This window comes from Bos indicus, chromosome 3 (genome assembly GCF_029378745.1).
Source record: "Bos indicus isolate NIAB-ARS_2022 breed Sahiwal x Tharparkar chromosome 3, NIAB-ARS_B.indTharparkar_mat_pri_1.0, whole genome shotgun sequence".
In the NCBI taxonomy this organism is placed as follows: Eukaryota; Metazoa; Chordata; class Mammalia; order Artiodactyla; family Bovidae; genus Bos; species Bos indicus.
In genome coordinates, this window is record NC_091762.1 from 67569488 (window position 1) to 67596996 (window position 27509).

Sequence of the window (27509 nt, forward strand, 5' to 3'; positions counted from 1 at the left end):
TCCCTCAATTAGAGGCAATGGCGTTTCACCTCCATGCAAAATATCAGTAAATTAACAATCCCCACTCTGCATTCATTTGGGAAATCTCCTCTGATTGTGATGACGAACGTGACAAGCAGGGAGTAATCAGAGACATTCCGGTAATACCTTTAAGCCTTGCAAATATCAATTAAAACTCTGGCTCTGCAGCTTGCTGTTGGGGTTTGGTCTACAGGGTAAATTTCTATTTTTATGACACAGTGAAGAAGTCAGCATTGGTAATTTGCAGGAGAAGCAAGCAACAACCTCAATACAAAACAGCCAGAGAAACATCCACTCTGATTTTCTTGATTCTTTCATATCACTCAAAGTCTCTTTTAAATCATAAAATGAACTCTGGCATTGTGAACAAGTTTCACATCAGATTTATAATTCTCTGACATGACAACTTTGACTCAAAGGGCAAATTCTAAAAAATATTTCTTTATAGTGCTAAAAAGACTGCAAAGGGATTATTATTCAAATGTAGTGACTGTCTCTTTCAATCTGGAGGCATTTTAGGCTAATGAAGAGGTTTTTTTGCACAGTAATTGTTAGGTCATAGGAGCTCTGTGGATGAGCTTCAATAGATTTACCTAAAATTATGAAAAACACCTTATGTGCATTTTATTGTATTGAGAGTATGTCACTTTCATCAGATTCTTCACAGGGGCTTGTAACTCCAGCAGTCAAGAATCTTTGGTCCCATGAGAAAGAACTAAGGGCTGAGGAGAGGGTGCTGCCGAGGTCTGCTTCCTCCATGGAGAACCCTGGAGCTGCACTGGTTTTAGTGTCTTTTGAAAAGCACCTCAGCTGGCCAATGCTCCTCTGCCTCCTCTATTTCATACTTGAATCTCTGATGTTGCGGGGATCATACGTTTAGCTGAGCCTTCACCTCCACTTCCCTGTATTCTAATAACTGTACAAACTAGTGGTTCAGCTTCATCCTTCTTTGGCACATTCATTATCATTAATCACAAAACAAACTATGAAAAAATTAATATTTGCATTGTATCAATGGAGCAGAAAGACCAATGCCTTCCATTTTCAGACAATATCACTTCTCTATGACAAGTCAAACGCTTTTTTAGGGGGCCATCAGAATCTTATTTATGTGGTACACTATGATAAAGTTTAACTTATGATTTAAGTTTAACATATAAATTCTATTTTTAAGTTGATCAGTTTTATTAGGTTTTCAAAGACTGAAGAGTTGAGAAACTGGGCAAATATTGCTTAAAATGATAAAAAATTATTTTAAAATACTTTAAAATTTGGGGGCCATAGAATTCTAGCCAAGGTTGAAATTGATCTTTTTTTTTTTTTTGGTAAAATCAATTAAAGTGAAAGCATTTTTATTGTTATGCCTTAATAAAGGCAAGTCAGGTCAAGATTGCCAATTTCTTTTCCATGAATCTCCACCTAAGAAGAGTATTTTTTTTTAAGATAAAAGCATTTCTAAATGAGGACATAGGATAATCAGAAATCTGAAAGACTGTTCTTGAAATGGACAAGTAAAGTATATTTAACTTACTGTCATGATGAGCCCCTTTTCCTGGAAGTATTTAACCAATGGAGCAGCGTTCTGCTTGAAGTTCATTAGTCTCCTTTGGGTAGCTTTCAGATTGTCATCAGGTCGCCCCTGTTGCTCTGCACGCTTCAGTAATCTTTCTTTGAGTCTCTGATTGGCGCAAGCCAGGAAGACCACCAAGTCAGGAGTACAGATCTGTGGAGAGGGTCAAACAAGCAGATAGGCATTCAACATACCAACCAGTGTGAGTGTGGGCAGAGGCAGTTTTGTACAGTGCTTTAAAGAAATGATCTCCAATTTTTTTTTACTGTATCCTCATGTTAATAAATTATTTGATCATGTATCCCAATAAATATATGCTTATTAATTTATTAATTATGCATGAGTGTATGATACACATGTGCTTGTGCTCAGGCATTCAGTGGTGTCTGACTCTTGGCGACCTGACAGGCTTTAGCCTGCCAGGCTGCTCTGTCTATGGGATTTTCTCAGCAAGAATACTGGAGTGGGTTGCCATTTCCTCCTCTAGGGGATCTTCCTTACCCAGGGATCGAACCCACGTCTCCTGCATCTCTTGCACTGAGGGCAGATTCTTTACTGTTGAGCTACCAGGGGAGCCTCATGCTGCCCTAATATAGTATGCATGTTGTAAAATACACACAAAAATGTAATTTTTAAAGAATAAGATATGATAATGGTAATATTAGCATTTTCTTCCCACATTACAGTGGTTTGCCTTATGTACTCTGGAGACCACTGGTTACATAAGGAACCCTGGAGTCTGGGAAACTTGAATTAGAGTTTTTGCCCTAGGATTTACCAGCTGAGCTCTAGGCATATGGCTTATCTTAGCTAAGCCTCTGTGTCTTCATCTGTCAAAAGAGATATATGAACTTCCTCCCTGAGTTATTATAAAGATTAAATAAGATATTGTGTGAAAAAAACAGCACAAACTTGATCCATGGTAGGTGTACAGCAAATTTTAGCCATATTTACTATCTCTTGGTTTTCTGGATTCTATGTTGCTCTGGTGCTCCTTTAACTTTTCTTTCCTTTAACTTTTTACTTGGTTGTTTTTTCCCCCTTGCTCAAATTTTTTCCCTTAAAAATACAATACTCACAAATAATGATGTTTCTGAGGCTTAGATTATGTTTTGTTTTGCTTTCCCTCTCCAGGTTTTCATTCTCTCAGCTCCTTTCTGCTGTTCTCATTTCAACCCCTTATCCTTTGCGGATGGATTCCAAATCTACATTTTCAGCATTGACTTTCAACATCACTTATGTTTTATATTATCAAATGTTTATATGATGGCTCTACCTGAAAGTTTTAATGTTACTTATGACTCAGCAAGGCCAAATCAGTTCTGGCAACTTTTTACCTAAATGAAATTCCCTTATTGCTTATATATGTGCTTATTCTTTTATTTTTATGGTAGTAACACTACTTTCCTGAATCTTTCAATTAGAAGTCTTGTCTTTTAAATTTTTAAAAATTTGAATGAAAGATTCTTTAAATTATATAGTGCTATACAGTTTTCAAAATTTCACAAACATGATTTCATATAGTTCCATAATAGCTCCTTTTTAAAATAACTTCTCTTATATTGCCCCCACCCACTAGTAACCACTAGTTTGGTCTCTATATCTGTGACTCTGCTTCTTTTTTGTTTTATGCCCTAGTTTGTTCTACTTTTTAGATTCCACCTTAAAGTAATATCATACAGTACTTGGCTTTCTCTGTCTGACTTATTTTATTTAACACAGTGTGCTCCAAATCCATCCATGTTGCTACAAGTGACAAAATTTCATTCTTTTTCATGGCCGAGCAGCATTCCATGTGTATGTATATATACAATGAAATGTATACACCCCGCCTTGGCACACACACACACACACACATACACACACACACCACATCTTCACATCTTCTTCATCCATTCACCTGTTGATGGACACTTAGGTTGCTCCCATACCTTGATAATTGTAAATAATGCTGCTATGAACAATGAGGAGCCTATATCTTTTTGAATCCTCAGCTAGAAATCTTAATATAATTTCTGCTGCTGCTGCTGCTAAATCGCTTCAGTCGTGTCTGACTCTGTGAGACCCCACAGACAGCAGCCCACCAGGCTCCCCCGTCCCTGGGATTCTCCGGGCAAGAATACTGGAGTGGGTTGTCATTTCCTTCTCCAATGCATGAAAGTGAGAAGTGAAAGTGAAGTTGCTCAGTTGTGTCTGACTCTTAGCGACCTCATGGACTGCAGCTTACCAGAGTCCTCCGTCCAGGGGATTTTCCAGGCAAGAGTACCGGAGTGGGGTGCCATTGCCTTCTCCGAATATAATTTCTAACCCTTATCAAAACTTCAGTCTCAGGAAGCCCTCACCACAGATGGTGGATTTTTGTCTTGAAACATGATTCATGTTTCATGATTCATGTTATCTCTTCCTCCAATTTCCACTGCCACTGTGTAAGCACAGGCACACACTGGCATAAGTGATTAAGAGCATGAATTTTAGAATCAGATTGTCCTGATTTCATCAGTTCAGTTCAGTTACTCAGTTGTGTCTGACTCTTTGCTACCCCATGGACTGCAGCATGCCAGGCTTCCCTGTCCATCACCAACTCCTGGAGCTTACTCAAACTCATGTCCATTGAGTTGGTGATGGCATCCAACCATTTCATTCTCTATTGTCCCCTTCTACTTCCACCTTTAATCTTTCCCAGCATCAGGGTCTTTCCCAATGAGTTGGTTCTTTGCATCAGGTGGCCAAAGTATTGGCGTTTCAGCTTCAGCATTAGTCCTTCCAGTGAATATTCAGGACTGTTTTCCTTTAGGAAGCACTGGATTGATTTCCTTGCAGTCTAAGGGACTCTCAAGAGTCCTCCAAAACCAAAGTTTAAAAGCATCAAATCTTTGGCGCTCAGCTTTCTTTATAGTCCAGCTCTCACATCCATACATGACTACTGGAAAAACCATAGCTTTGACTAGACGGACCTTTGTTGGCAAAGTAATGTCTCTAATTTTTAATATGCTGTCTAGGTTGGTCATAGCTTCTCTTCCAAGCAGCAAGTGTCTTTTAATTTCATGGCTTCAGTCACTATTTGCAGTGATTTTGGAGCGCCCTAAATAAAGTTTCTCACAGTTTCTATTGTTTCTCCATCTATTTGCCATTAAGTGATGGGACCAGATGCCATGATCTTAGTTTTTTTTGAACAATATACAGCCTTGACATACTCCTTTTCCTATTTGGAACCAGTCTGTTCCATGTCCAGTTCTAACTGTTGCTTCTTGACCTGCATACAGATTTCTCAGGAGGCAGGTCAGGTGGTCTGGTATTCCCATCTCTTTAAGAATTTTCCAGAGTTTGTGGTGATCCACACAGTCAAAGGCTTTAGTGTAGTCAATAAAGCAGTAGATGTTTTTCTGGAACTCTCTTGCTTTTTTGATGATCCAACGGATGTTGGCAATTTGATCTCTGGTTCCTCTGCCTTTTCTAAATCCAGCTTGAACATCTGGAAGCTCACGTTTCACGTACTGCTGAAGCTTGACTTGGAGAATTTTGAGCATTACTTTGCTAGAGTGTGAGATGAGTGCAACTGTGTGGTAGTTTTCATAAGAATCTGCTATTAGTTGTTTGTCCTTGGACAAATGGTTCAATGTCTCTAAATTTCAGTTTTCTCAACTGTAAATAAAGGGGAAATCTATCTTATCTCAGTAGTTTAGTATATCCCATTAAAAAAAATTAATTTATTTCTTATTGAAGGATAATTGCTTTACAGAATTTTGTTTTCAAAAACACATTTAAGTAGCTTTTGAGAAGAAAATCACTTTGTAATTTTTGTATGGTATGTGGTAAAGAGATTATATTAATTTAAAACTTTTATCTTATCAAATATTAAACTGCAAAATACAAATTTAATAAAATCTTTGGTAACATTCAGTCTTGCCCAACGTATCATATGATATCCTTTAAATTTACTTTGAATAACTTATATAAGGGAGAAGATAATTTTTGACAAATAACTTAAAATGATATTATATTGTTCTTGGTTTGGTCATTGTGTATATTAAAATATGGAATAAGCTTCAACTGCTAGCTCAGTGTTGAATGCAGATAATACTTCTTTCATAACAAATTAAATGCTTTATTTTAATAGCTTTATGTTTTGTTTCAGACTGAAAAGTATGTGCTTTTCCCTACATAACACAAAAAGGTTATTGCTGTTGCTGCTGTTCACTCGTTGAGCCTTGTCTGACTCTCTCAAACCTCATGGACTGCAGCATGCCAGGCTTCTGTGTCCTTCACTATCTCCAGGAGTTTGCTCATATCATAATGAGGTTATGGAGAGCCTTAAATATGTAATCATCACTATATTTTATCTGTTAGTATTGGCTTTTGAAATTTATAAAGACTTTTTTACACTTTGAGTAAAACCGCATTTTATTTATATTGGAGTGGAGTGTCAGTCGCTTAGTCGTATCTGACTATTTGCAACCCCGTGGACTGTAGCCCACCAGGTTCCTCCATCCATGGGATTTTCCAGGCAAGAATACTGGAGTGGGTTGCCATTTCCTTCTCCAGGCAATCTTTCCAACCCAGAAATAGAACCCAGGTCTCCTGCATTGCAGGCAGACTCTTTACTTACATTAATAGACTTTAAAAAATAGCCATAAGGTTACAGAAAACCAGTAGAATATCTTCGTGTTGTTTCTTTAATTTCTCCCAGTACTTTTTAATGTAGAGCTTTGTAGCTTTCTATATAATGATCTTGCCCATTTAAAAAATTATTCCTGTGAATTTGATATTTTTTATATCTAAGATTTTTGATCAATGAATGCAACTTCAAGTCTGATATAGATAAATTTGAAGTGAATCTTCAAAGTTGTTTAATTGTATGCCTGTGATGAAGTTTCTGTCTTTCCTCAGTAAGAAACAACAACATATAACTAGTGAGACAAAAATGGAAACATGGGACAGGCAAGACCACCAAGGAAGCTGGGGTAACCAGCTGACTACTCAACATTGCCCTCAGCCACAAGCATGCCCACCTGATTCCTCGTCACTCTTACATATGTCCACTCATTAGGGCCCTCCTTCTTCAATGGTGCCCATTTTAAAAGAAAAAATTTAGTATTTTACTTTTTTTCCCCAAATGTAAAACAGAAGCAGACATCATTCTTTTCTAGAAGAGGTGAAGGCCCTAGAAAGTTTTCGTGAAATTCACTCATGAAATGTTGAAAAGCATAACCATACCTTTTCCTAGCATATGTTCTCAAAAAGTATTCACTGATTGAATGAATGAGTGAATAAATAAATGAGAACAAAGACCAAGATATTGCTTTTATCTACATGGAAGAAAATTTTCCAATTGTTGATACTATTTCTTCCATTGGTTTAACTAAATCAATCTTTGCTTTGTGTCTTTTTCATTATGTAGAGAAGTCAGATCAGATCAGATCAGTCACTCAGTTGTGTCCGACTCTTTGCAATCCCAAGAATCGCAGCACGCCAGGCCTCCCTGTCCATCACCAACTCCCGGAGTTCACTCAGACTCACATCCATCGAGTCAGTGATGCCATCCAGCCATCTCATCCTCTGTCGTCCCTTTCTCCTCCTGCCCCCAATCCCTCCCAGCATCAGAGTCTTTTCCAATGAGTCAACTCTTTGCATGAGGTGGCCAAAGTACTGGAGTTTCAGCTTCAGCATCATTCCTTCCAAAGAAATCCCAGGGCTGATCTCCTTCAGAATGGACTGGTTGGATCTCCTTGCAGTCCAAGGGACTCTCAAGAGTCTTCTCCAACACCACAGTTCAAAAGCATCAATTCTTCGGCACTCAGTCTTCTTCACAGTCCAACTCTCACATCCATACATGACCACAGGAAAAACCATAGCCTTGACTAGACAGACCTTTGTTGGCAAAGTAATGTCTCTGCTTTTGAATATGCTATCTAGGTTGGTCATAACTTTCCTTCCAAGGAGTAAGCATCTTTTAATTTCATGGCTGCAGTCACCATCTGCAGTGATTTTGGAGCCCCCCAAAATAAAGTCTGACACTGTTTCCACTGTTTCCCCATCTATTTCCCATGAAGTGATGGGACCAGATGCCATGATCTTTGTTTTCTGAATGTTGAGCTTTAAGCCAACTTTTTCACTCTCCACTTTCACTTTCATCAAGAGGCTTTTTAGTTCCTCTTCACTTTCTGCCATAAGGGTGATGTCATCTGCATATCTGAGGTTATTGATATTTCTCCTGGCAATCTTGATTCCAGCTTGTGTTTCTTCCAGTCCAGCGTTTCTCATGATGTACTCTGCATAGAAGTTAAATAAGCAGAGTGACAATATATAGCCTTGACGTACTCCTTTTCCTATTTGGAACCAGTCTGTTGTTCCATGTCCAGTTCTAACTGTTGCTTCCTGACCTGCATACAAATTTCTCGAGAGGCAGATCAGGTGGTCTGGTATTCCCATCTCTTTCAGAATTTTCCACAGTTTATTGTGATCCACACAGTCAAAGGCTTTGGCATAGTCAATAAAGCAGAAATAGATGTTTTTCTGGAACTCTTTTGCTTTTTCCATGATCCAGTGGATGTTGGCAATTTGATCTCTGGTTCCTCTGCCTTTTCTAAAACCAGCTTGACTTCCTCTATTCATTATCGCAAAGTTCCTTATCTGAATAATTACTCTGTTAAAAAGAACCTATGGCCACCTTTGATTAGAAAAGATGTATTATTCACTGTGTCAGATTGCAAAATGAGCTTACTTTAGTAAGCCTTGTTTTTAACTGTCAGTGCTTTTGACTGCTTTATTTTTTTTATTAATTTTTTATTGAAGGATAATTGCTTTACAGAAATGCTCTATTCTTTATGAAGACCTGTGAGAAGGCCTAGAGACCCTACAGTTCAGATCACTTTGAGAAACCAACAAGAAAAATATGAAAAAAAATAAAAACAACTCCTCACAAGAGAGAAGATCACAGCTGGAACAAAAACTGGAATCACAGAAACTAAGAGATGGCAAAATTTTGGAGGTTATCTGGCCCAAATTAATGCCAAACCTACAATCATCTGTACAATTTCTTGACAAGTGATTTTTAAACTTGAACATTTAAACTTGAATGTTCTTTGTGAGCATTTCTTATGATGCCTCACTACTTATGAGGTCAACCCCCTTCATTACAGGAATATACTAATAACTGGGAAGTTTTTTCTAATACGGGGCTAAAATTACTTTCTTAATTCTAATAGTAAAATGTAGAGGAAATAATTTCTTTCAATCATTAAGCATTTATTGACTATATACCACTACCACAGAGGCTTGACTAGACTGAACATGGAGATAATTTCTGGGCTAGGGGGACAAAAACAGGAATATAGGGCTCTTCCATGGAGGAGCCATAGAAACTACTACTGCTGCCTCCAGTTTAGGCTTCTGGTTGGAACCCTGTAGGGCTGCACCATCAGAGTATGTATGAACCAGCCCTCATGGGACTCAATTGCACTTAGAATCATCCCAAATTCTCATTATACTAAATGCATTTAATAACCAATTAGGCACTTAAAAGAGAATTAGTGACCTAAAAAGTCATGAGAAAATATTGAGAGTGAAGCAAGGTGGGGAGAGAGGTAGGAAAGTACAGGAAAGAGCAAAAGAGACATATGAGACAAAGGTTAGAAAGTTTTGGAAGAAGAGAGAAAATGAAGAAGCAGTGTTTGAAAATAAAATAGCAATGGAATTTTCCCAGACTCAAGAAGTAACATAAAAACCAAGAAGAAAACTAAACAGAAAACTCAGATCTAAGCACATCATAGTAAAACTGCCGAAAGGCTAGACAGAAAAAAAAAAAAATCTTTAAAGCATCCAGAAAGGAGAAATGACAGATTACCTTCAGAGGCACAACGAGACAGCTAAATTTGCCAAAGAAACAATGAAAGGCAGAAAGCAATGACATGACATCTTTAAAGGGCCAATAAAAAAAGCTGCCATCTAAGTTTCAATATTCAGTCAAAATATCTTTCAAAAACTAAGAGTAAATATAGATGTTTTCAAACAAACAAAAACTGAGAGAATTTGCATCAGAAATTCTACCCTAATGGAAATATTCAAGAATATTCTTCAGGTAGAATAAAAATGATCCAAGACAGAAAGCTGGCCCAGGGGAACAAATGAAGAGTAATGAAATGGTAAACCTAGGGGTGAATTTAAATGAACATTGATCATATAAAATATACGAAAAGTATTTTGTGGTACTTAAAAATAGAGATTAGTCATGAGGCAGGTAAATGAAGTTCAAGTGTTCTAAGGTCTTGGTTCAGAAAGTGGTAAAAGTTCCGATTTCTATGAAAATATGAATATGTTAATAATGTTGTAAATCGATAGAACAGGAATCAGTGAACTTTTTTTGTAAAGTAAATATTTTAGGTTTTTAGGTCATGTGACTTTTTAATAAATATTTATTTACTTATTTGGCTATGCAGGGTCTTAGTTGCAGCATGCAGGAATTTTAGTTGCCGCGTGTAAACTCTTGGTGTGTGGGATCTAATTCCCTGACCAGGGATCTAACCCAGGCTCCCTCCATTGGCAGCGTGGAGTGTTAGCCACTGGACCCCCAGGTAAGTCCGGTCATGTGGTCTTGCAGCATCAAAGCAGCCAAAGACAGGAAAGCAGCAGGATGGCTGGGGAGAATTCAGAGGAGACAAGGCAGTGCAAAGGTGCAGGGTTGGGTTAGTCACTGCGACGGGAGACTAGGACTCTGTGCTGCTGCTGGCCCTTCTAGGGGCACACAAGAGAGGAGACTTTATTTATCAGATCCTGTCTCCTATTGGTCAAAAGTATCCCCTGGCCATGTTGTCTCCTGCATACTTTACACTGCGTATGTCTCAGGGCAGGAAGTCAGGGAATCGCTGGCCTGGGCAGCATCGCAGGGGTACACAGCAGCAAAGGCCAAGTAAAAAGTGGGCTGAGAGAATATAAGATAGAGCATCAGAGGTGCTCAACACAGCAGTACACTTTAAATACGAAGATACAGAAATGCTAAAAGTAAAGGGATGGAAAAAAATACCATGGAAACAACCAGTAGAAAGGTGGTGAAACCATACAAATATATCAAACCCAATTTAAAAATGAGCAAAAGAAAAAAATTGAAAATATCCACTAGGAAAGTGGATCTTGAAAGTTCTCATCATGAGAAAAAATTTTTGTAACTATGAATGGTGATGGACATTAACTAGACTTATTGTGGTGATCATTTTGCAACATATACAAATGTGGAATCATCCAGTGCACACCTGAAACAAATATAATTGCAATTTAATACAATTATTCCTCAATAAAAGTTTAAATTATAAAATTTAATTTTTAATTAGTAAAAGTTAATTTATTTAAAAAAATGTAAATTAATAAAATGCCTAACAATCCATTTTCTACAAAATAAGGGGAAAAAACTTGAGCAGATATTTCTCTTTAGAGGACATACAAATTGCCACCAGGTATAAGTAAAGGTGTTCAAAGTCACTAACCATCTGGGAATTGAAAATCAAAATCATGATGAGGTAATTCCCTGGTGGTTCAGTGGTTAGGACTTGATGAAACTAATCTAGGTAAAGAAAAGGCATAAATAAATATTGAGAATAAAAAGTAAGGCATCCCTAAATATTCTATAGTGATTAAGATGATAAAAGAGGATATTAAGAAAAACTTCATGAAAGCAAATTAGAAAATATTTATGAAATGGACTGATTTCTAGAAAAACACAACTCTCCCAAACCAAAAAAAAAAACAACACCAAACAAGAACCAGAAAATCAGAATGGTTCTTTACTTATGGAAGATATTAAATCTATAATTCAAAACGCTACCAAAGAAAACTCTGAATTCAGATGGCTTCACCGTGAATTGTACCAGATATCAATCTAACAGAAACTCTTCTACTAAATATAAAGAAAGGAATACTTCACAATTCATTTTATTAGTTCTGCATAGTCTTTGAATCCAAAGCCTTACAAGGACATTGAAAGAAACAGAATTTATTGGTCAATCTCACTCATGATCAGATGTAAAAATTCTAAGTGAAATATTAGCAAATGAATCTGTTTATTTACAAGAAGGATTATATACACTATAACATACCTGAGTTTATTCCCTGAATGCAAAATGTGGTTATTTTTAAAAAATCAAGCACTGTCATCTACCAAACCAACAGAATAAATAAGAAAAAAATCATATGGTTACCTTAAATAAATATGAAAAAGCACATGGTAAAACTTAATATTCCTTCATGAGAAATACTTTTATTAAATTAGGAATTTAAGAAAACATCCTTAGTATGATAAAGAATAAATACATAATATTTACAGCAGGCATCATACTTAACTGGGAAATGCTGACACTTTCCCTCTGAGATGAAACAAAGATGCCCATTATCATTATTTCTAGTCAACATTATAATGGAGATTTTAGACAGTAAATTAAGACATGAAAAACACCCCCAACAAGATTGGAAAGAAAGAAATATAATAGTTATTTGAATAATATGATTGGATTTGTAAAAAATCCAAAAGAATTTAAAAGTCATAAGAATAAATATGCAAATTCAGCATGGTCTCTACCTAGAAGAGTATACAAAAATCAATTTTATTCCTATATACTAGGAACAAATAATTTTAAAATAAAATAAAGTACTCAGTTCAGTTCAGTTCAGTCACTCAGTTGTGTCCAACTGTGACCCCATGAACTGCAGTACGCCAGGCCTCCCTGTCCATCACCAGCTCCTGGAGTTCACCCAAACTCATGTGCATCGAGTCAGTGATGCCATCCAGCCATCTCGTCCTCTGTTGTCCCTTCTCCTCCTGCCCTCAATCCCTCCCAGCATCAGGGTCTTTTCCAATGAGTCATCTCTTCTCATGAGGTGGCCAAAGTATTGGAGTTTCAGCCTCAGCATCAGTCCTTCCAATAATAAAGTACTAGTTAAATAATTTTTAAAAATCACTTAATTATCTAGGGGAAAAGAATATAACGAAGAATACCAAAGAGACCTTGCCCAAAATTAAAGATTTAAATATATTGAGCTATATGCCATATTCATAAATTAAGCAGAGTATCATAAAATATGTCAATTCTTCCCAAATTGATCTATAGGTTTAATGTAATCTCTAAATTCCAGCAGGATGTGTATGTTTGTGTGAATTGAAAAATTAACCCTGAAATTTATTTGGAAATTCAGAGAGCCAGAATAGCCAAGGCAATCTTCAAGACAATCTTGAAAAAAAGAAGAAAAAGTGATAGAACTTGTTGTCAGATAGTGTGACTTATTACAAATCTACAGTAATTAAGATAGTGTGGTGTTGGTTTTAAGGAAGACCAGTAAACCACTGGAACAGAGAGAACTCAGAATGAGATCTGTTGACCAAATATATGGGCATATGATTTATAACAAAGGTGGTTCTGATGTGCAGTGAGGAAAGCACAGTCTTTTCAATAAATGGTACTTGGTCAATAAGATGTCCTTATGGAAAACAATGACTCTTGACTCCCAACATTACTGAATATGCAAAGACCAATGCCAAATGGATTTTCAGATCTAAATGTGAAAAGTAAAATGATAAATATTTTAGAAGGTAACATATAAGAAAATAGATTCTAGATCTTAGGGAATATAAGGATTTCTTAAATTGGGCCTAAAATTGGATGACTTTAAAATTTAAAAGTTTTATTTTTATAAAATTAAAGAGAATGAAATTAGAGAATGGAAATGTCAGTTACATAGTGGAAGAAGATACTTGCAACACATATAATCAACAAAGGGCTTGTTTTGAAAATACGGAAAAAATCTTACAAATCAGTAAGAGAAAACAAAAACAATAGAAAAATGGTCAAGAGACATGATCAGGCATTTTTACAAAAGAGGATATCCAAATGACCAACGAATTGAAAAGGTGTCAATATCATTAATAATCCAGGGAATGCCAACTGAAGCACGTATCTATTAGAACAGTTAAAATTAAGAAGATCAATGATATCAAATGTTTGCAAGAATATGTAACAGCTGGAGCAAATTTGGATAATTCACCTAACAGCATACTCATAACCTATGTGCCTACTATGTGCTAGATTCTATTCTACACAGCAGGGCCTAACAATGAGCACAAAATATTGTATGTTCTTTCCCTAGCTGAGCTTATGGCCAGTTGGAGGAGACAAATTTTAATCAAGGATTGCACAGATAAGTATAAATCTGGAACTGTAGTAAGTAGCTCTTACTATAAGAAGACATAAGAGGGAGATCCAATCTTACCATGGAGATTATGGAAGGTTCCTATAAGGAACTGACAGTGAGTTGAAATCTGAAGATAAGAAAGGATTAACTAGAGAAAGAAGGGGAGGAAAGGGTAGTCTTTCAGAAATTCATGAAGAATAGCTGGCATATAGACCTAAGAGGAATGCAAAATCCAAATTCTGCATGAATCTTGCAGCTCAAGAGATGAGAAGCTTTCAGGCACCATCCTCTTAGAGAGGGTACAATTTAAACAGGTAAGCATTTTTTTTTTTCCAGGATAGGGGAAGCAATTAATTTCTTGATGGGGAATCTCTCCATATTAAATTTGATGTATACAAGTGGAAGATTCCAGACATAGGAATGATGAACTGGGACCCTGGCAAGTATGAAGTTTAGTCATCTGTTTTCTTAGTCTAGTCTCTTTTCCTAATTAACATTCATGGGCTCTGCATCAGCTTGGTTATAAACTCCACGACTTGGGCTATTAAGACCATTGGGTTCATACTGTAGAAAAGGACGAAGAGTAGATAATGTGAATCTCTAAGGAAAGGAAGTTCAAAACTCTTCTGTTCTTCCTCATCCACATTTCTTCACTTTTGAGGAGAAAGGTGTGGCTAAGGTTGATCAGAGCAAGACTTTTCATTCAGGTAGGAACATGGTTTCTCTCACATAGAATCCTCTCTTTTATTTCCAAGAGGTTGAGAAGTAGTATTCATTTCTCTTTCTCTCTGATGCTCATCTTTCTTTTTGAACTTGCTTCTTTCTAGTGCAGCTAGTGAGACTGGCTGGCTTTAGTTTCCAGGAGACTTGCATTGGGCAGCTCTAAGCACTGGCACAGTTTACAGCTTCTGGTTCTACTTCCTGTCTTCTTCTCCAATGGCATTCTCTGGATCAACATTTCTGTGACTAAAGTGTGGCAATTTGAGACTCAGTGGGTGGGGTCAGGGTTGGAGAAGGTGTTCTGACTTGCTTTGGTCCTAGGCTCTGAGCTGCTGATAGCCTAAGTGAAAGGAATTCTCCCTGTGGTTCAGATGGTACTCTTGGGCTCCACTGGGTTTAAAGACAAAGTAAAATTATTAAATTGACAGTAAAATTATTTATGTTTTAATTTTGGCTGTCAGTTGCTGTCCTGCACATGTTTGATTTAGGGATCATAGTGGAGGACTAGTAAACTAAGGATAGGCTTTCTTGTTCCCCAAATATCATTTTAATCTCTCATATTTCCAATGATCAGCACAGAGTATTGTACAGGCTTTGATTTGGAAGAGGAATAAGATAGTTTCTCTGATCTTAAGGAGCTCATAGTTTAGTAGTTGAGATGAAACAATAATTATAATACAATGTGACTAGCACAATGTTTCAAAAAATATGGAAATAAAGAAGAGGACCACTTTCATATGGCTATTTTTATAATACTGAATGTTGGCTAACATATTCTCCCTAAGCCTTTTTTTCCCTAAGACAAATGCTGTTCCAGACTTCCATTACTGTTACAATTACACAAAATTATAGGAATGAAATGAAATCTGTTTCACTGAGGCAAACTCTGATAACAATGTGAAGAAAGCCCTACAGCCGTGTTGCATTGGCCGCTCTTGCATGGGCATCCCTGGAAACTTGTTAGAAATGCAGATTTATGAGTTTCACTCCATTGTACTGAATCAGAAACTCTGGAGACAGACCAATGAAACTACGTTTTAACTTCTGCCTTCTATTAAAAGAGACCTTGTACTATAGACATGAGTGATAGAAACAGTAACTCAATGAAGTTGCAGGGTCTTTAAAAGAAAATAGCGACAACAATAAAAATCCAAAATGGATCAATATGATTAGTCCAAAAACAAAAGAAACTAATTGTTTTGTTTCACTTTGGGAGAAAGGTCATATGTGAAAACTTATTTTTATAGTTTGGGCATTTCTCACTGAAGATCTGTATTCTATCCATTTCCATGGCCCTGTGGTTGTTCCTTATAGTCCAAATGCGTATTACTTCCACTACTTTTGTTAAATAGCTACCTAGGTTACTCAGTTCTTTCATAATTTGGCATATGCCAAATCATATCTACTGAACAGCGTATACCATTAATGGTTTCAAAAAGATGTCGTTAGTTTAAGAAACGTACACTTCTGTGGTTTGATTTTTACAGTGCAAATCTTCATTTCTATAAAAGAAATTGGGGTACATTAAGCTGCCAATTTAGTGAAGAGGAAAAATTTAAGGTTTTATTTAATATATACCAGGCTGACAATATGCAAATGAATGTAAACTTATAATGCTGTGTTTTCCAAGATGTCTTTTCCCCAGAATTAATTTTATTGTGTAGGCATCTATTTCATTCATTTGTTTATTCATTCATTTAATATTTATTAAGATACTATCAGTAGCCAGAAATTGAAGTTCTGGAAAGTTAGACCAAGACTATATGGGCTGGCATTGCCTTCCATGCTAAGCAGTTGGTGTTTTATCTTATAAACATGGGAGTAATACATTTTGTTCTGTGCCTTAGAATGAATGCCAATGGTAGGTAGTGCAGGGGGCAGGTTGGATAGCAAGACACTGGAGGAAAGCAGATCATCTGCAAGAACTAATGGACCTGGACTGTCTACCATGAGGTGCCCCTTATGAACAGCAGTCAGATAAGATATAATGTAAAACATGATGGTTACTCTTAATATTTTCTTTATAGATGTGCTTGATTTTAATGATCATTTAGGAAATAAGAGTGCCAGTATTAGGCAAACAGCCGTGAATAAAAACTTTCTGACATTGTAGGGGAGAGTGGAGTGAAGGCATGGTAGAGGGTGGAGAGAAGGCAGAAGTGTATCAGCTGTTTCTGCACCTGTGGGATGAGCTACGCCTGCCTGGTTCATAGTGGTCAGTTGACGCATTCTTCAACACTAGTGCCTGTGACGCAGGACTGATAAGACTACAGGAAACAGTATCTATTAAGAAGCAGTCAAACACTTGTAAGATGATGTTGCCAGACCTAGCCAAGCAAGTCACATAGAGATGACCATGAAGAAGTGGAGGATCTCAGTATTTGACTAATGCTCACTTAGCCAACTTCTAAACCAATCCCTGGGCTTCCCTGGTGGCTCAGTGGTAAAGAATCTGCCTGCCAATGCAGGAGACATAAGAGATGTGGGTTTGATCCCTGAGTTAGAAAGATCCCCTGGAGAAGGAAATAACAACCTACTCCAGTATTCTTGCCTGGAAAATCCCATGTACAGAGGAGTCTGGTTGGGGAGTCCATGGGGTTCAGACATGACTTAGGACTAAAAAAACAACAAACCAGCCCCTTTCTATGCCTTGCCTCTTTACAAACATTTAGCATTTAAACCCATGATACTGACAACATGAATAACTACCCCTGAGATCCTGTCATTGGTATGTGGGCACAAATCCAATTTGTATTGTCCACTACATTCTAAATTAATGGATGGGAAGAAGGTAGGGAAGGACTCTTAAAAGAGCATGTAGTCCAAATCACTATTTGGTTTACTGCAAAGCAATCAGTTAAAAAAAAAAATAGCGGGAGCTAAATATAGGATATATTTTTGGTTGCAGCAAATGAGAGAAAATATGTTTATTTTATAAAGTAATGACAGTGCAGTTTCTCCCTGACCTACTTATTTTAAACAACTGGATTTTATCCTCTGAGAAATACTGCATCCATTGGGCTTCCCAGGTGGCTCAGTGGTAAAGAATTCGCAGGCCATTTCAGGAGATGCAGGTTTGATTCCTGGGTCAGGAAGATTCTGTGGAGAAAGAAATGGCAACCCACTCCAGTATTCTTGCCTGGACAATCCCATGGACAGAGGATCCTGGTGGGCTACAGTCCATGGGGTTGCAAAGAACTGGACATGACTGAGCACACATGGATGCATCCATTCAAAAGAAGTATTAGAAGAGTGATTTAGAAATTAAGGCAAAAAGCACATTTTCAAATCTTTTAAAAGCACTTCTTGGGAGAAAATGAAATTCAAGAGTATATTAAATGCTAACTGATATGAGAATATAAAGTAGATAAGAAATTATGTGATACTTCCATTAATACTCCATGTCCAGACTTACAGAGTGGAGAATAGGCTAAAAATTCACCACAGAATGCCTTTGTTGAAGATTTCCATTTGGAGTTTAAATGAAAATAATTTTTTTTCCCCTTAAACTTTGGTGTCAGTCCAAAGAAAAAAATTGGTATCTTCTTCTCAGGTGTAAGTTATCTTGATTTGTGTGACTTGAAAGAATCTAACACTTCAAAAGAAGATGCATGCTGATTATAGTTCTTTCATACTTATCTATGTTGATTGCTCAGCATTGACTTAAATACAAAGGCTGCCTCCTAGGAAATTCAGAAAAGACTATTGGGTCGGGGTGGGGTGGGGGTGGGGTGGGGCGGGGCAGTGATGGGTTTGCTCTTTATTCCTTGGATATTAGATTATCTCTCTGCTTAGCTTATCTTAGAGTAACTCTTTTCATTCATATTGATAATGATGAAAAATACTTAAGCTCAAATCCTCAGACAACATCTGAGGCATTAAGTAAGACTCTGACTGTAGTCAGAATTTGAGAATGTATCTTTAGAAGATCTTGTTTTTAAGATTTTCTTGAACATCCTAAGTATGAGAACCACCAAGGAAGATTTCTTCATTTTTCCAGTCATTCAACCTGTGTTTATTAACTATTTAAATATGTGCCTACAAGTGGTTAAACTAGATCACTCTTCTTTCATTCATTTCTTTTTTTAAAAAAATCTTATAAGCAGAGTTCTAGCACAACTTGGAAACACATTTATAGATGTTCACTTCAACATTTATTGAGCATCTACTATGAGCCAACTACCATACTGGATGAAAGAGATGCAAAGCAGGCAGGACATGGTTCCTGCCCACAAGGATCTCCCAATGAAATGTGGGAGCAACCACATAAAGTATTATTTCAATACAATGAAAATTCTGCTATTTGGAATACAGTTCCAAAATGGAAGCCAGGGCAGGGTATGACAGAGGCAAAGAACAGAGCCTGGAGTTGTAACCACTACAGGACTGAAAGGGCTGTCTTCTTTCCCCAGAAAATTTTCTGGGCTCTGCTTTACTTGGAGAAATTGTGTAGGGGGAGGAAACAATGAAAATTATTATATTCGCATCTATGTTTGGTAAGCAAAAATGGATCCATGAGAAACCCTGCTGATAAAATCAAATTCTTCTTCTATCACTCACTCATTCACTTAGTCAGATGTTGTTTAACGCTACCAAGCACTAGAAGTATAATAGTTGCATTTTGTGTTAATAGTGTTGCTCATAATCTGGCCTCCAGCTCTATATTCCTCTGATGTAACAGAATGTGATGAACTCAAGGTTTATTTTGGAAGTTGATGGCCTGGAAGCCATGGTCACACGGAGAGATTACCCAGGGAAATAACCAGCACTACATGTGAAATCGGGAGTCTTTCTGACAATCAGGAGCAGGCTCTGTGGGTTCCCCGGCTCATCCCTTGCTCCTTCAAAAACAATTCCACTTCCCTGAGGTGGGTAAAGGTTTTGGTTTTTTCCTATAAAGATCTGATACATGGCTTGGTAGATTCAGTGTTCTAGAACATTGGGAATGGGAATTCAAAGTGTTATAATCTCCAGTCTGCACACTACTGATATGGGCCATCTGGAGGCTCTCTATCTGGAATGGGCAGAGGGTCATCATTGCTAATGTTCACAGCACTCTGCCTTCAGCTTCGACATCTTTCTCAATGTTATAGGCCAGGGAGTCATAACCATTTGAATATAGTACACCAGATGAAATATTTCCGTCACTATTGATTTATACACATTAGTGAGGTGGTTCCATAAGCTACACATAAAAACTAGTTTGAATCTCATTCAACAATCATAATGTGTAACACACACACACAAGCATACAATTAACTGGATTTTCAATGCTAATAGTGGCAGAGAGAAGGTTTTTTAAAAATTAAAATCAAGGCAGGTTCCCCCCCCCCCCCAAATTGTTGATTTCCATTTTTTAATGTTTTTCTCCATGGTTTCAATAGGCTAATCATTAACTTACTTTTTCATTAGTAAATGAGTAATTTTCCAAGGATCTCAAGACAGCAGCTATTGTAACAATGGATCTTTTCAAGTTGTTCTGGTGCCACTGAGTTGAAAGCAGACTTTTGAGTCTTTTTTGGCCACAGCGGCAGCTGCCTTCACCCTGGCCTTTCTGCTCTAACAGGGAGCCAGAGCACTGAAATATAGTAACTCTTAACAGGATATTTTTAGATTATTCATTTAGTGCTTTGAAATGTATGAGCGATTTGGGAAAAAGCAAAGCTGAGCTGGAAACTCTTTCCAAATATTTCTCTCCTTCCTTTGTATCTACCTATGTATTTATGTATCATCTATCCACCCCTGTGCATGTATACCCATACATACACGTGGGTACATCTTTTCTTTTAGTCACTCAGTCATGTCCGACTCTTTGCAACCTCATGGACTGCAACCCACCAGGCTCCTCTGTTCATGGAATTCTCCAGGCAAGAATACTGGAGTGGATAGCCATTCCCTTCTTTAGAGGATCTTCCTGACCCAGAGATTGAACCCATGTCTCCTGCACTGCAGGTGGATTCTTTACCATCTGAGCCACCAGCGGAGCTATACACATGTGTACATGCACAATGCAAAAGAATAATATATATTAGAATAATATACAGTAAAAGAGTATATATTAAAATTCATAGTTGGGTGAATTTTCAGAAGGCTTATTACTGAATTTTAATAGAAGCAAAAAGCCATGGATATGAAAAGGTCCACCAGAGACTTTAGACTATTATCCATTTTATTATCACTTACTCATTTACCCATTCAGTAACTATTGAGTGTTCAGTGTGTACAAAAATAATATTAAAGAATTTCTAAAAATTTCTAGACAAGGAGAATCAATGGTTGGCTCTAATGACTTGCTTTAATGCTTAATGGTTAGTACTTTTATAGAGTTTTTCCTGATATGAAAAAAAAAAAAGAGGCTTTCCTCATATGTAATTCAAAATTATTCTCTTAAATACAAACACATTTACTCGGCAGAGAGGAACCAGAAAATATGCTATTTATGACTCTTAGATATGTTTTAAAAACAGTTATAAGGAAACGACTATGAAGACAAACAATGATTTTGAAATAAACATGACAGAAACTAAATGTGCTTTCTCCTTCAAAATAGATCCTTTGGGAAATTAAAAAGTCATTTTAATATGCTGTCCACTGACCAAAACATCTTTGGGACTGCCTTTTGGATCTAAGTCCAAAAGGTTCTTTTGGGGAGTAAAACCCAGTCCTCTGAGACTAGGCTTGACCTTTGTAATTGCTCAGGGAGACAGTATAGCTGGGTGGGAAGAACACTGGACACAGGAGTGTGGGTTGATTATTCTAGCTTAGGAGTTGCTCTGGTTTTCACATTAACTAGATCTGTGAAATACAGTCAGTCACTTAACCTCCCTGAGCCTCAATTTTCTCATTTACTAATTGGGATCAGTAGCTACCAAGTTCTATGGTTCAAAGATTTTTTAAAAGGCTTTAAAAAAAATGCTAAGAATTTCCATTTAGGAAAAGCTGTACCTTCGCTGCCAGTTGATTGAGAAAGTACTTATTTTGCCTACTTTTGTTTGTCTATGGAATGACTCAGCAACCCCTAGAGGCGGGGACCACCATTTATGATATGCAGGATAAAGTAGCCTCTGAAATTGTACTCCTATGAACCTATGTACCCATGGAGCATATTATCTAAAGCAGGAATGAGGAGATTTTTCTTTTTGGCTATGATTGATACACACACACACACACACACACACACATGCACGCAAGAAAAAGCTGAATCAAGTGTTACTGACCACATTAGAAAATTAGTCACTGCCATTTTTTCCATATAAACACATGTGTATTATTCTCTCTCTTATCCACTTTTACACATAAGTATCAATGACTATGTATTTGTATAGAGATATTCTTCCAAGTCAATTTTTAATAAGGAACCATCATGGGAAGTTAAACAAGAAGCCAAAGGTGGCTCACCCCATTTTTATAATACATAAAAATTTGCTGCTAATGCACAGAACTACAGATGAGCTATACACTGACCTTGTATTCTGTGACCTTGCTAAATTTATTAGCTTTAGTAGTCATTGTGCAGAATCCTTAGGATTTTCTCTGTAAATAATCATGTCATACACAAAAACAAATTTACTTATTCTTTTCTTATATTTATGCTTTATTTATCTTATATTAGTTATTATTACAGCTTCCAGTACAAAGTTTAATAGGAGTGGTAAGAGTAGATTTCTCTGCAGTTCCCAATTTTAGGGAGAAAGTATTCAATATTTCATCATTAAGTATGATATTAGCTATTGGTTTTTTCATAGATGCCTCTTACCATATTAAAAGAGTTCCTGCCTTCTATTCCCAATTTGCTGTGTTTTTTTTCCATGAACCAATGTGGAATATTGTCAAAGGTTTTGTCTGCCATTGTGGCCAAAGAACATACTCTATAAGATTTCACTGGAGAAGGGTATGGCAACCCACTCCAGTATTCTTGCCTAGAGAATCCCATGGACAAAGGAGCCTGGTGGGTGCAGTCCACAGGGTCGCAAAGAGTCAGACATGACTCAAGTGACTGAGCCTGCACGTATAAGATTTCAGGCTTTTAAAATTTAAGGCTGTGCATGGCCCTGTGTTTGGTTTATCTTCATGAAGGTCCTTTCTACATTTGAAAACAGTCTACTGTGCAGTTGCTGGATATTGTATACCAGTTATGTTTACTGTTCCTCAGATCTTCTAGGACTTTACTGATGTTTCATCTTATTTTTATGTGAAATAAGGAGAAAAGATTGTTAAAATTACTATGAATGTGGATTTGTCTGTTTCCTTATTTCTGTCAATTGTTTGATTCACATATTTTGAAACAATTTTCATTAGATATATACATGTTATAATTTTCTTGTCTTTTTTATGAATTGCCCTTCTGTCACCATGAAGTTCCTCTCTATTTCTGTTAATAGTTTCTGTCTTAGAGTCTACTTTACCTAATACCAGTAAAGTCATTCTGGTTTTCTTATATTTAGTATTTTCAGGCCATACCTTTTTCTGTCTTTTATGTTCAACCCATCTGTGCCTCATTTTTAAAAAGCCACCATTTTTAAAACAAAAGTATATTTGTGTTAGTCACTCAGTCATGTCTGGTTCTTTGCGACTCCATGAACTGTAGCCTGCCAGGCTCCTCTGTCCATGGAATTCTCCAGGCAAGAATACTGGAGTGGGTTGCCATGCCCTTCTCCAGCAGACCTTCCTGACCCAGGGATTGAAACCCGGTCTCCCACACTGCAGGCAGATTTTCACCATCTGAGCCCCCAGGGAAGCCCAAACTATGTTTGTTTCTACCCAAATAATGAAAATCCCAGTTGAATCTTCCTGTAAAAGGTAGGAGTCCTTCTGTAGTGTAAACAACGACCCTGTTTGTTCATCCTAGAATCTCAGCTTCTCTGACATTATTTTCTTATAACATGGGGCACATTTGTGCACATATTTACTCTACATAGAATGTAATGTGCTTAGAGTAAGTGAGGCTAAACTGGTTGGATCTGAGAGTAGTATTGTGGGCTTCCAAAATATATGATGGCCAGCTTAATTTGAATTTATATTTTTGGTAATTACTGAGGAGACTCAAATTATAACTGCATCTGCATTTTCTCAAGGAACTGGCCTTTTCTATTAAAGAGATTAAGGGAATTGGGCCTGGAAATTAAGGAAATACAGGAGTTTATGCTTGAATGAATCACTGTGCAAAAAATACAAAATATTAACACTGGGAAAGTCTTTTATCACTTATCCTTATCAAGCATTCTGGGGAACTAAAACCACTGTGTGCTGGCATAAAAAAATGAAGATATAGTTACAGAACAATGACTATATGCAATAGTTCGTTGCAGGGCTGTAAGGATGACAAAATGTAGATGTAAGACTCTCCATAAATTTGAAGTTGTGCAGTATTTTTTTCCTTCTCCCTCTCTTGCTCCACTTTCCGCCATTCTCTCCCCAACTCTGGCCCTGGCTGGTTGACTTTCTGGAGTGAATCAATGGGTTCTGTTGTTGTGTGGCTTCTGGTTGGTTTTGAGCTGTGGTCAACAAAAGCAGGAGACCAGAGGAAGGGAGAGGAGGAAATTCTGGATATCTACACCCTTACTTCTAGTCCTCTGAGGTCATCAAAGGCTGGCTATCCCTTTCTACTAAAGGCCAAGATTTCTGTAACAAAGCCTGCTTCATGTATCTGGTTTTTTTGGGGGGTGGGGTGCGGTTCAAGGAACTTATTCCTCATACCACACTGTAAGCCTCAAGATGGTAACTGATGCGCTTTGACCAACCTTGGAATACTGAACTATCCTTTGTAGTTTCTTTGTGTTCTATGCACACCTTTTCAATATTTCTTTATTAAAAAACTACTCTGTTTAGCCTGTTTGAATGTTCTATATCTTTCCTGTTGGAATCTGACACAGAAATCTAATGAACTAACAGTTATTAATTTCAGGTACTATAAGTTCTATACAAATATGACAGTAGAATATTTTGCTCAATAAGATGAGAGAAGAGAGAAACTTTAAGACTTGGGATCCTAAGGGAAGGGGTCCAAGGGAGGGTGGAATTTGACAAACAGTAAGAAATGACTCTCAGGGAAAGACAGATGATGAGGGAACAAGGGCAAAATGTGTTCCAGAGATGGTAAGACAATGCAGGTTCGGCTCAGATCACATGGCCCTGGGCAGGGATTTCATAGAGACACAAGAACCTTAGGACACTAATATTGAGAATACAGCTTATGTGAAATTCCTCTCATTGTAAGGAAATTCTCTTCCCTCAAGAAAGCAAGTGTGAGGACTAGCGAAGATGACATTATTGGGATAACTGTGGGTATGCTCTAATTTCAGAACTTCAGTATTATTAGCAACAGCCGGCTTGCTCCATAACTATGGCAACATGCTATGGCTGAGAACCTTTGCTGTGTGCTGTTAAACACTAAATCAATTTGCATTTTAGTGTGCTTAACAATCAGCTTTGCTAAAGATTTTTAACTTGTTAATTTGCAGATTCTTGGGTTCCACCCACGAGAAATTCTAATTCAGTAATTCTGTGAAGTGACTTGAACAATGTACTTTTTTTTTTGACAAGGCACATACCTGATTCTGATACAAACCATACAGGGAGAAACAAGTTTGTGGACAATAACTGCCATTAAAGAGTTTCATCCAGAAGAGTGAAAATGATGACAGTGGTCATTTAGAAATATCAATCTGGCCACAGGACACAGGACAGACTAGATGCAGAGAGAATAAGGACAAGAAAGGTGGGAAAGGGAAGACAATAGATGGAAGTGAGCATGAAGCATGAGAAGACCAGAAAGAAAGGAAATGAAGGGAAGGGACAGAATGAGCAAAGTGAAGAATGATCAGGAATTTATTTACTGTCATGGTATAGTGGTTCAACACATGCCAACAAATATTTTTTGACATTCTCCTTTTTAAAAAAATGTTGTTGTTTAGTTGCTAAGTCGTATCCAATTCTTTTGTGACCCGGTGGACTGAAGCCTGCCAGGCTCTTCTGTTCATGGGATTTCCCAGCAAGAATACTGGAATGAGTGAGTGACATTGCTCAGTCGTGTCCAACTCTTTGCAACCCCATGGACTGTATCCTACCATGCTCCTCCGTCCATGGGATTTTCCAGGCAAGAGAACTGGAATGGGTTGCCATTTCCTTCTCCAGAGGATCTTCCCGACCCAGGGATTGAACCCCAGCCTTCTGCATTGTAGGCAGACACTTTACCGTCTGAGCCACCAGGGAAGAATACTGGAGTGGGTTGCCATTTCCTTCTCCAGGGGATCTTCCCAACCCAGGGATTGAACCAACGTCTCCAGCATTGGCAGTCGGATTCTTTACCATTGTACCATCTGGGAAGCCCATTAAAAAAAAAAAATAGTGGGTTCTAATTTCCTGTTTCTTGAATATGGGCCAGACTTAATGATTCATTTCTAAAAAATAAGTGACAGATGTGAGGCATGACTTTTGAAGCCAGGTTAGAAAAAGTGACAGGGTTTCCTCTGGTTCTCCTGGGTGACATGCCTTTGGAACCCCGAGCTGCTGTGAAGTCCAGTCACCCTGAGACCTCCATGTGATGGAATACAAAAAGATGCTTGAGGAACTCCATCTGTTCCAGACCCCAGTTGTCTGAGTCCTCTTCCCAAACTAAGTATCAGACACATTAGTAAAGAATTCCAACCACCATTTAAATGCAATGACCCAAGAGATTTTGAGTCAAAAGCAACCAGCTGAGCAGTTTTTGATTTCCTGACCCATAGAAAGCATGCAAAATTATAAAGGTTGTTGGTTTAAGCCGCTAAGTATTGGGTGATTTGTTATGCAGAACACTACCTAATTTACACAGCAAAGTCAACGATGGTGCAGATTTTCTCTTCGTATGAAATTTGGAAATTGTCTTTTGACTTTAAGGAAATTATAAAAATCTCACCAGCCTTTTAACTTTCATGGTCTTTTGTAGTCACAGCGCATTGAAATAAAAATAAATGAATAATCACCAAGTTATATATTCTCAATTTCAAAACCTAATTATTAAATAATTATAAGCAAGCTTCAAGTCATTAGTTCCAGGGGGAAAACATCCACATTTTCTTTAATATTTTGCATAAGAGTGCTAAAGCTTAGGAAGAAAAAAATTGTGTAATTAAAATTAAATCGCTCCCCTTTAGAAGCAAATCAAATTTGTCTCCCTTAGGAACAGCAAATCAAATTATGAGTCTGTCAGATCAATTCACTATGCAAGTAGGATGACAGCCTTCTGAGGATTGATTTTCTTTTATCTCTAAGCATTTAAAAAATATATATTTATCTAGAGAATTTCTCATATATCCAAACTCACTCAAACTCAGTCTATTTTTAGACTCCTTTTAAATGGCAAAGGTGAAACTAAATTACAGATCCTAGAGGAAATCACAACTAGAAAAAGAATAAAATTTTAAACTGTTGCGTGTACTTGCTCCAGCAGGTCTCACCCTCTTTTATCCCACAGTGCATGATAAATGGAATTCACAAGAGTGGTGTCTCCTCCTGGGCCATGACTGACCCTTGGAAGCACAATTCCTGCAGTTCTTTTTCTCTCACTCAAGAAGCCTGAAGGAATGCAAATGAGTAAGACTGACATTATAAAGATAATCTTGGGTCATTCAGTTCAGTTCAGTTCAGTCGCTCAGTCGTGTCCGACTCTTTGTGACCCCATGAACTGCAGCATGCCAGGCCTCCCTGTCCATCACCAACTCCTGGAGTTTACCCAAACTCATGTCCATTAAGTCGGTGATGCCATCCAGCCATCTCATTCTCTGTTGTCCTCTTCTCCTCCTGTCCCCAATCCCTCCCAGCATCAGAGTCTTTTCCAATGAGTCAACTCTTCACATGAGGTGGCCAAAGTATTGGAGTTTCAGCTTCAGCATCAGTCCTTCCAATGAACACCCAGGACTGATCTCCTTTAGAATGGACTTGTTGGATCTCCTTGCAGTCCAAGGGAATCTCAAGAGTCTTCTCCAACACCACAGTTCAAAAGCATCAATTCTTTGGCGCTCAGCTTTCTTCACAGTCCAATTCTCAC

The 27509-nt window shown here is 37.5% G+C and overlaps 1 protein-coding gene across 3 annotated transcripts in view; it reads right to left on the minus strand.

The window, feature by feature from the left end:
• The window catches only part of AK5 (adenylate kinase 5), a 255871-nt gene that overhangs the window by 200300 nt on the left and 28062 nt on the right, over positions 1–27509 (minus strand). For all 3 annotated transcript variants that reach the window (XM_070786293.1, XM_019957245.2, XM_019957244.2), the window contains one exon: positions 1553–1744. In XM_070786293.1, coding sequence (XP_070642394.1) covers positions 1553–1744 — 192 coding nt within the window. The remainder of the gene's footprint in view (positions 1–1552; positions 1745–27509) is intronic.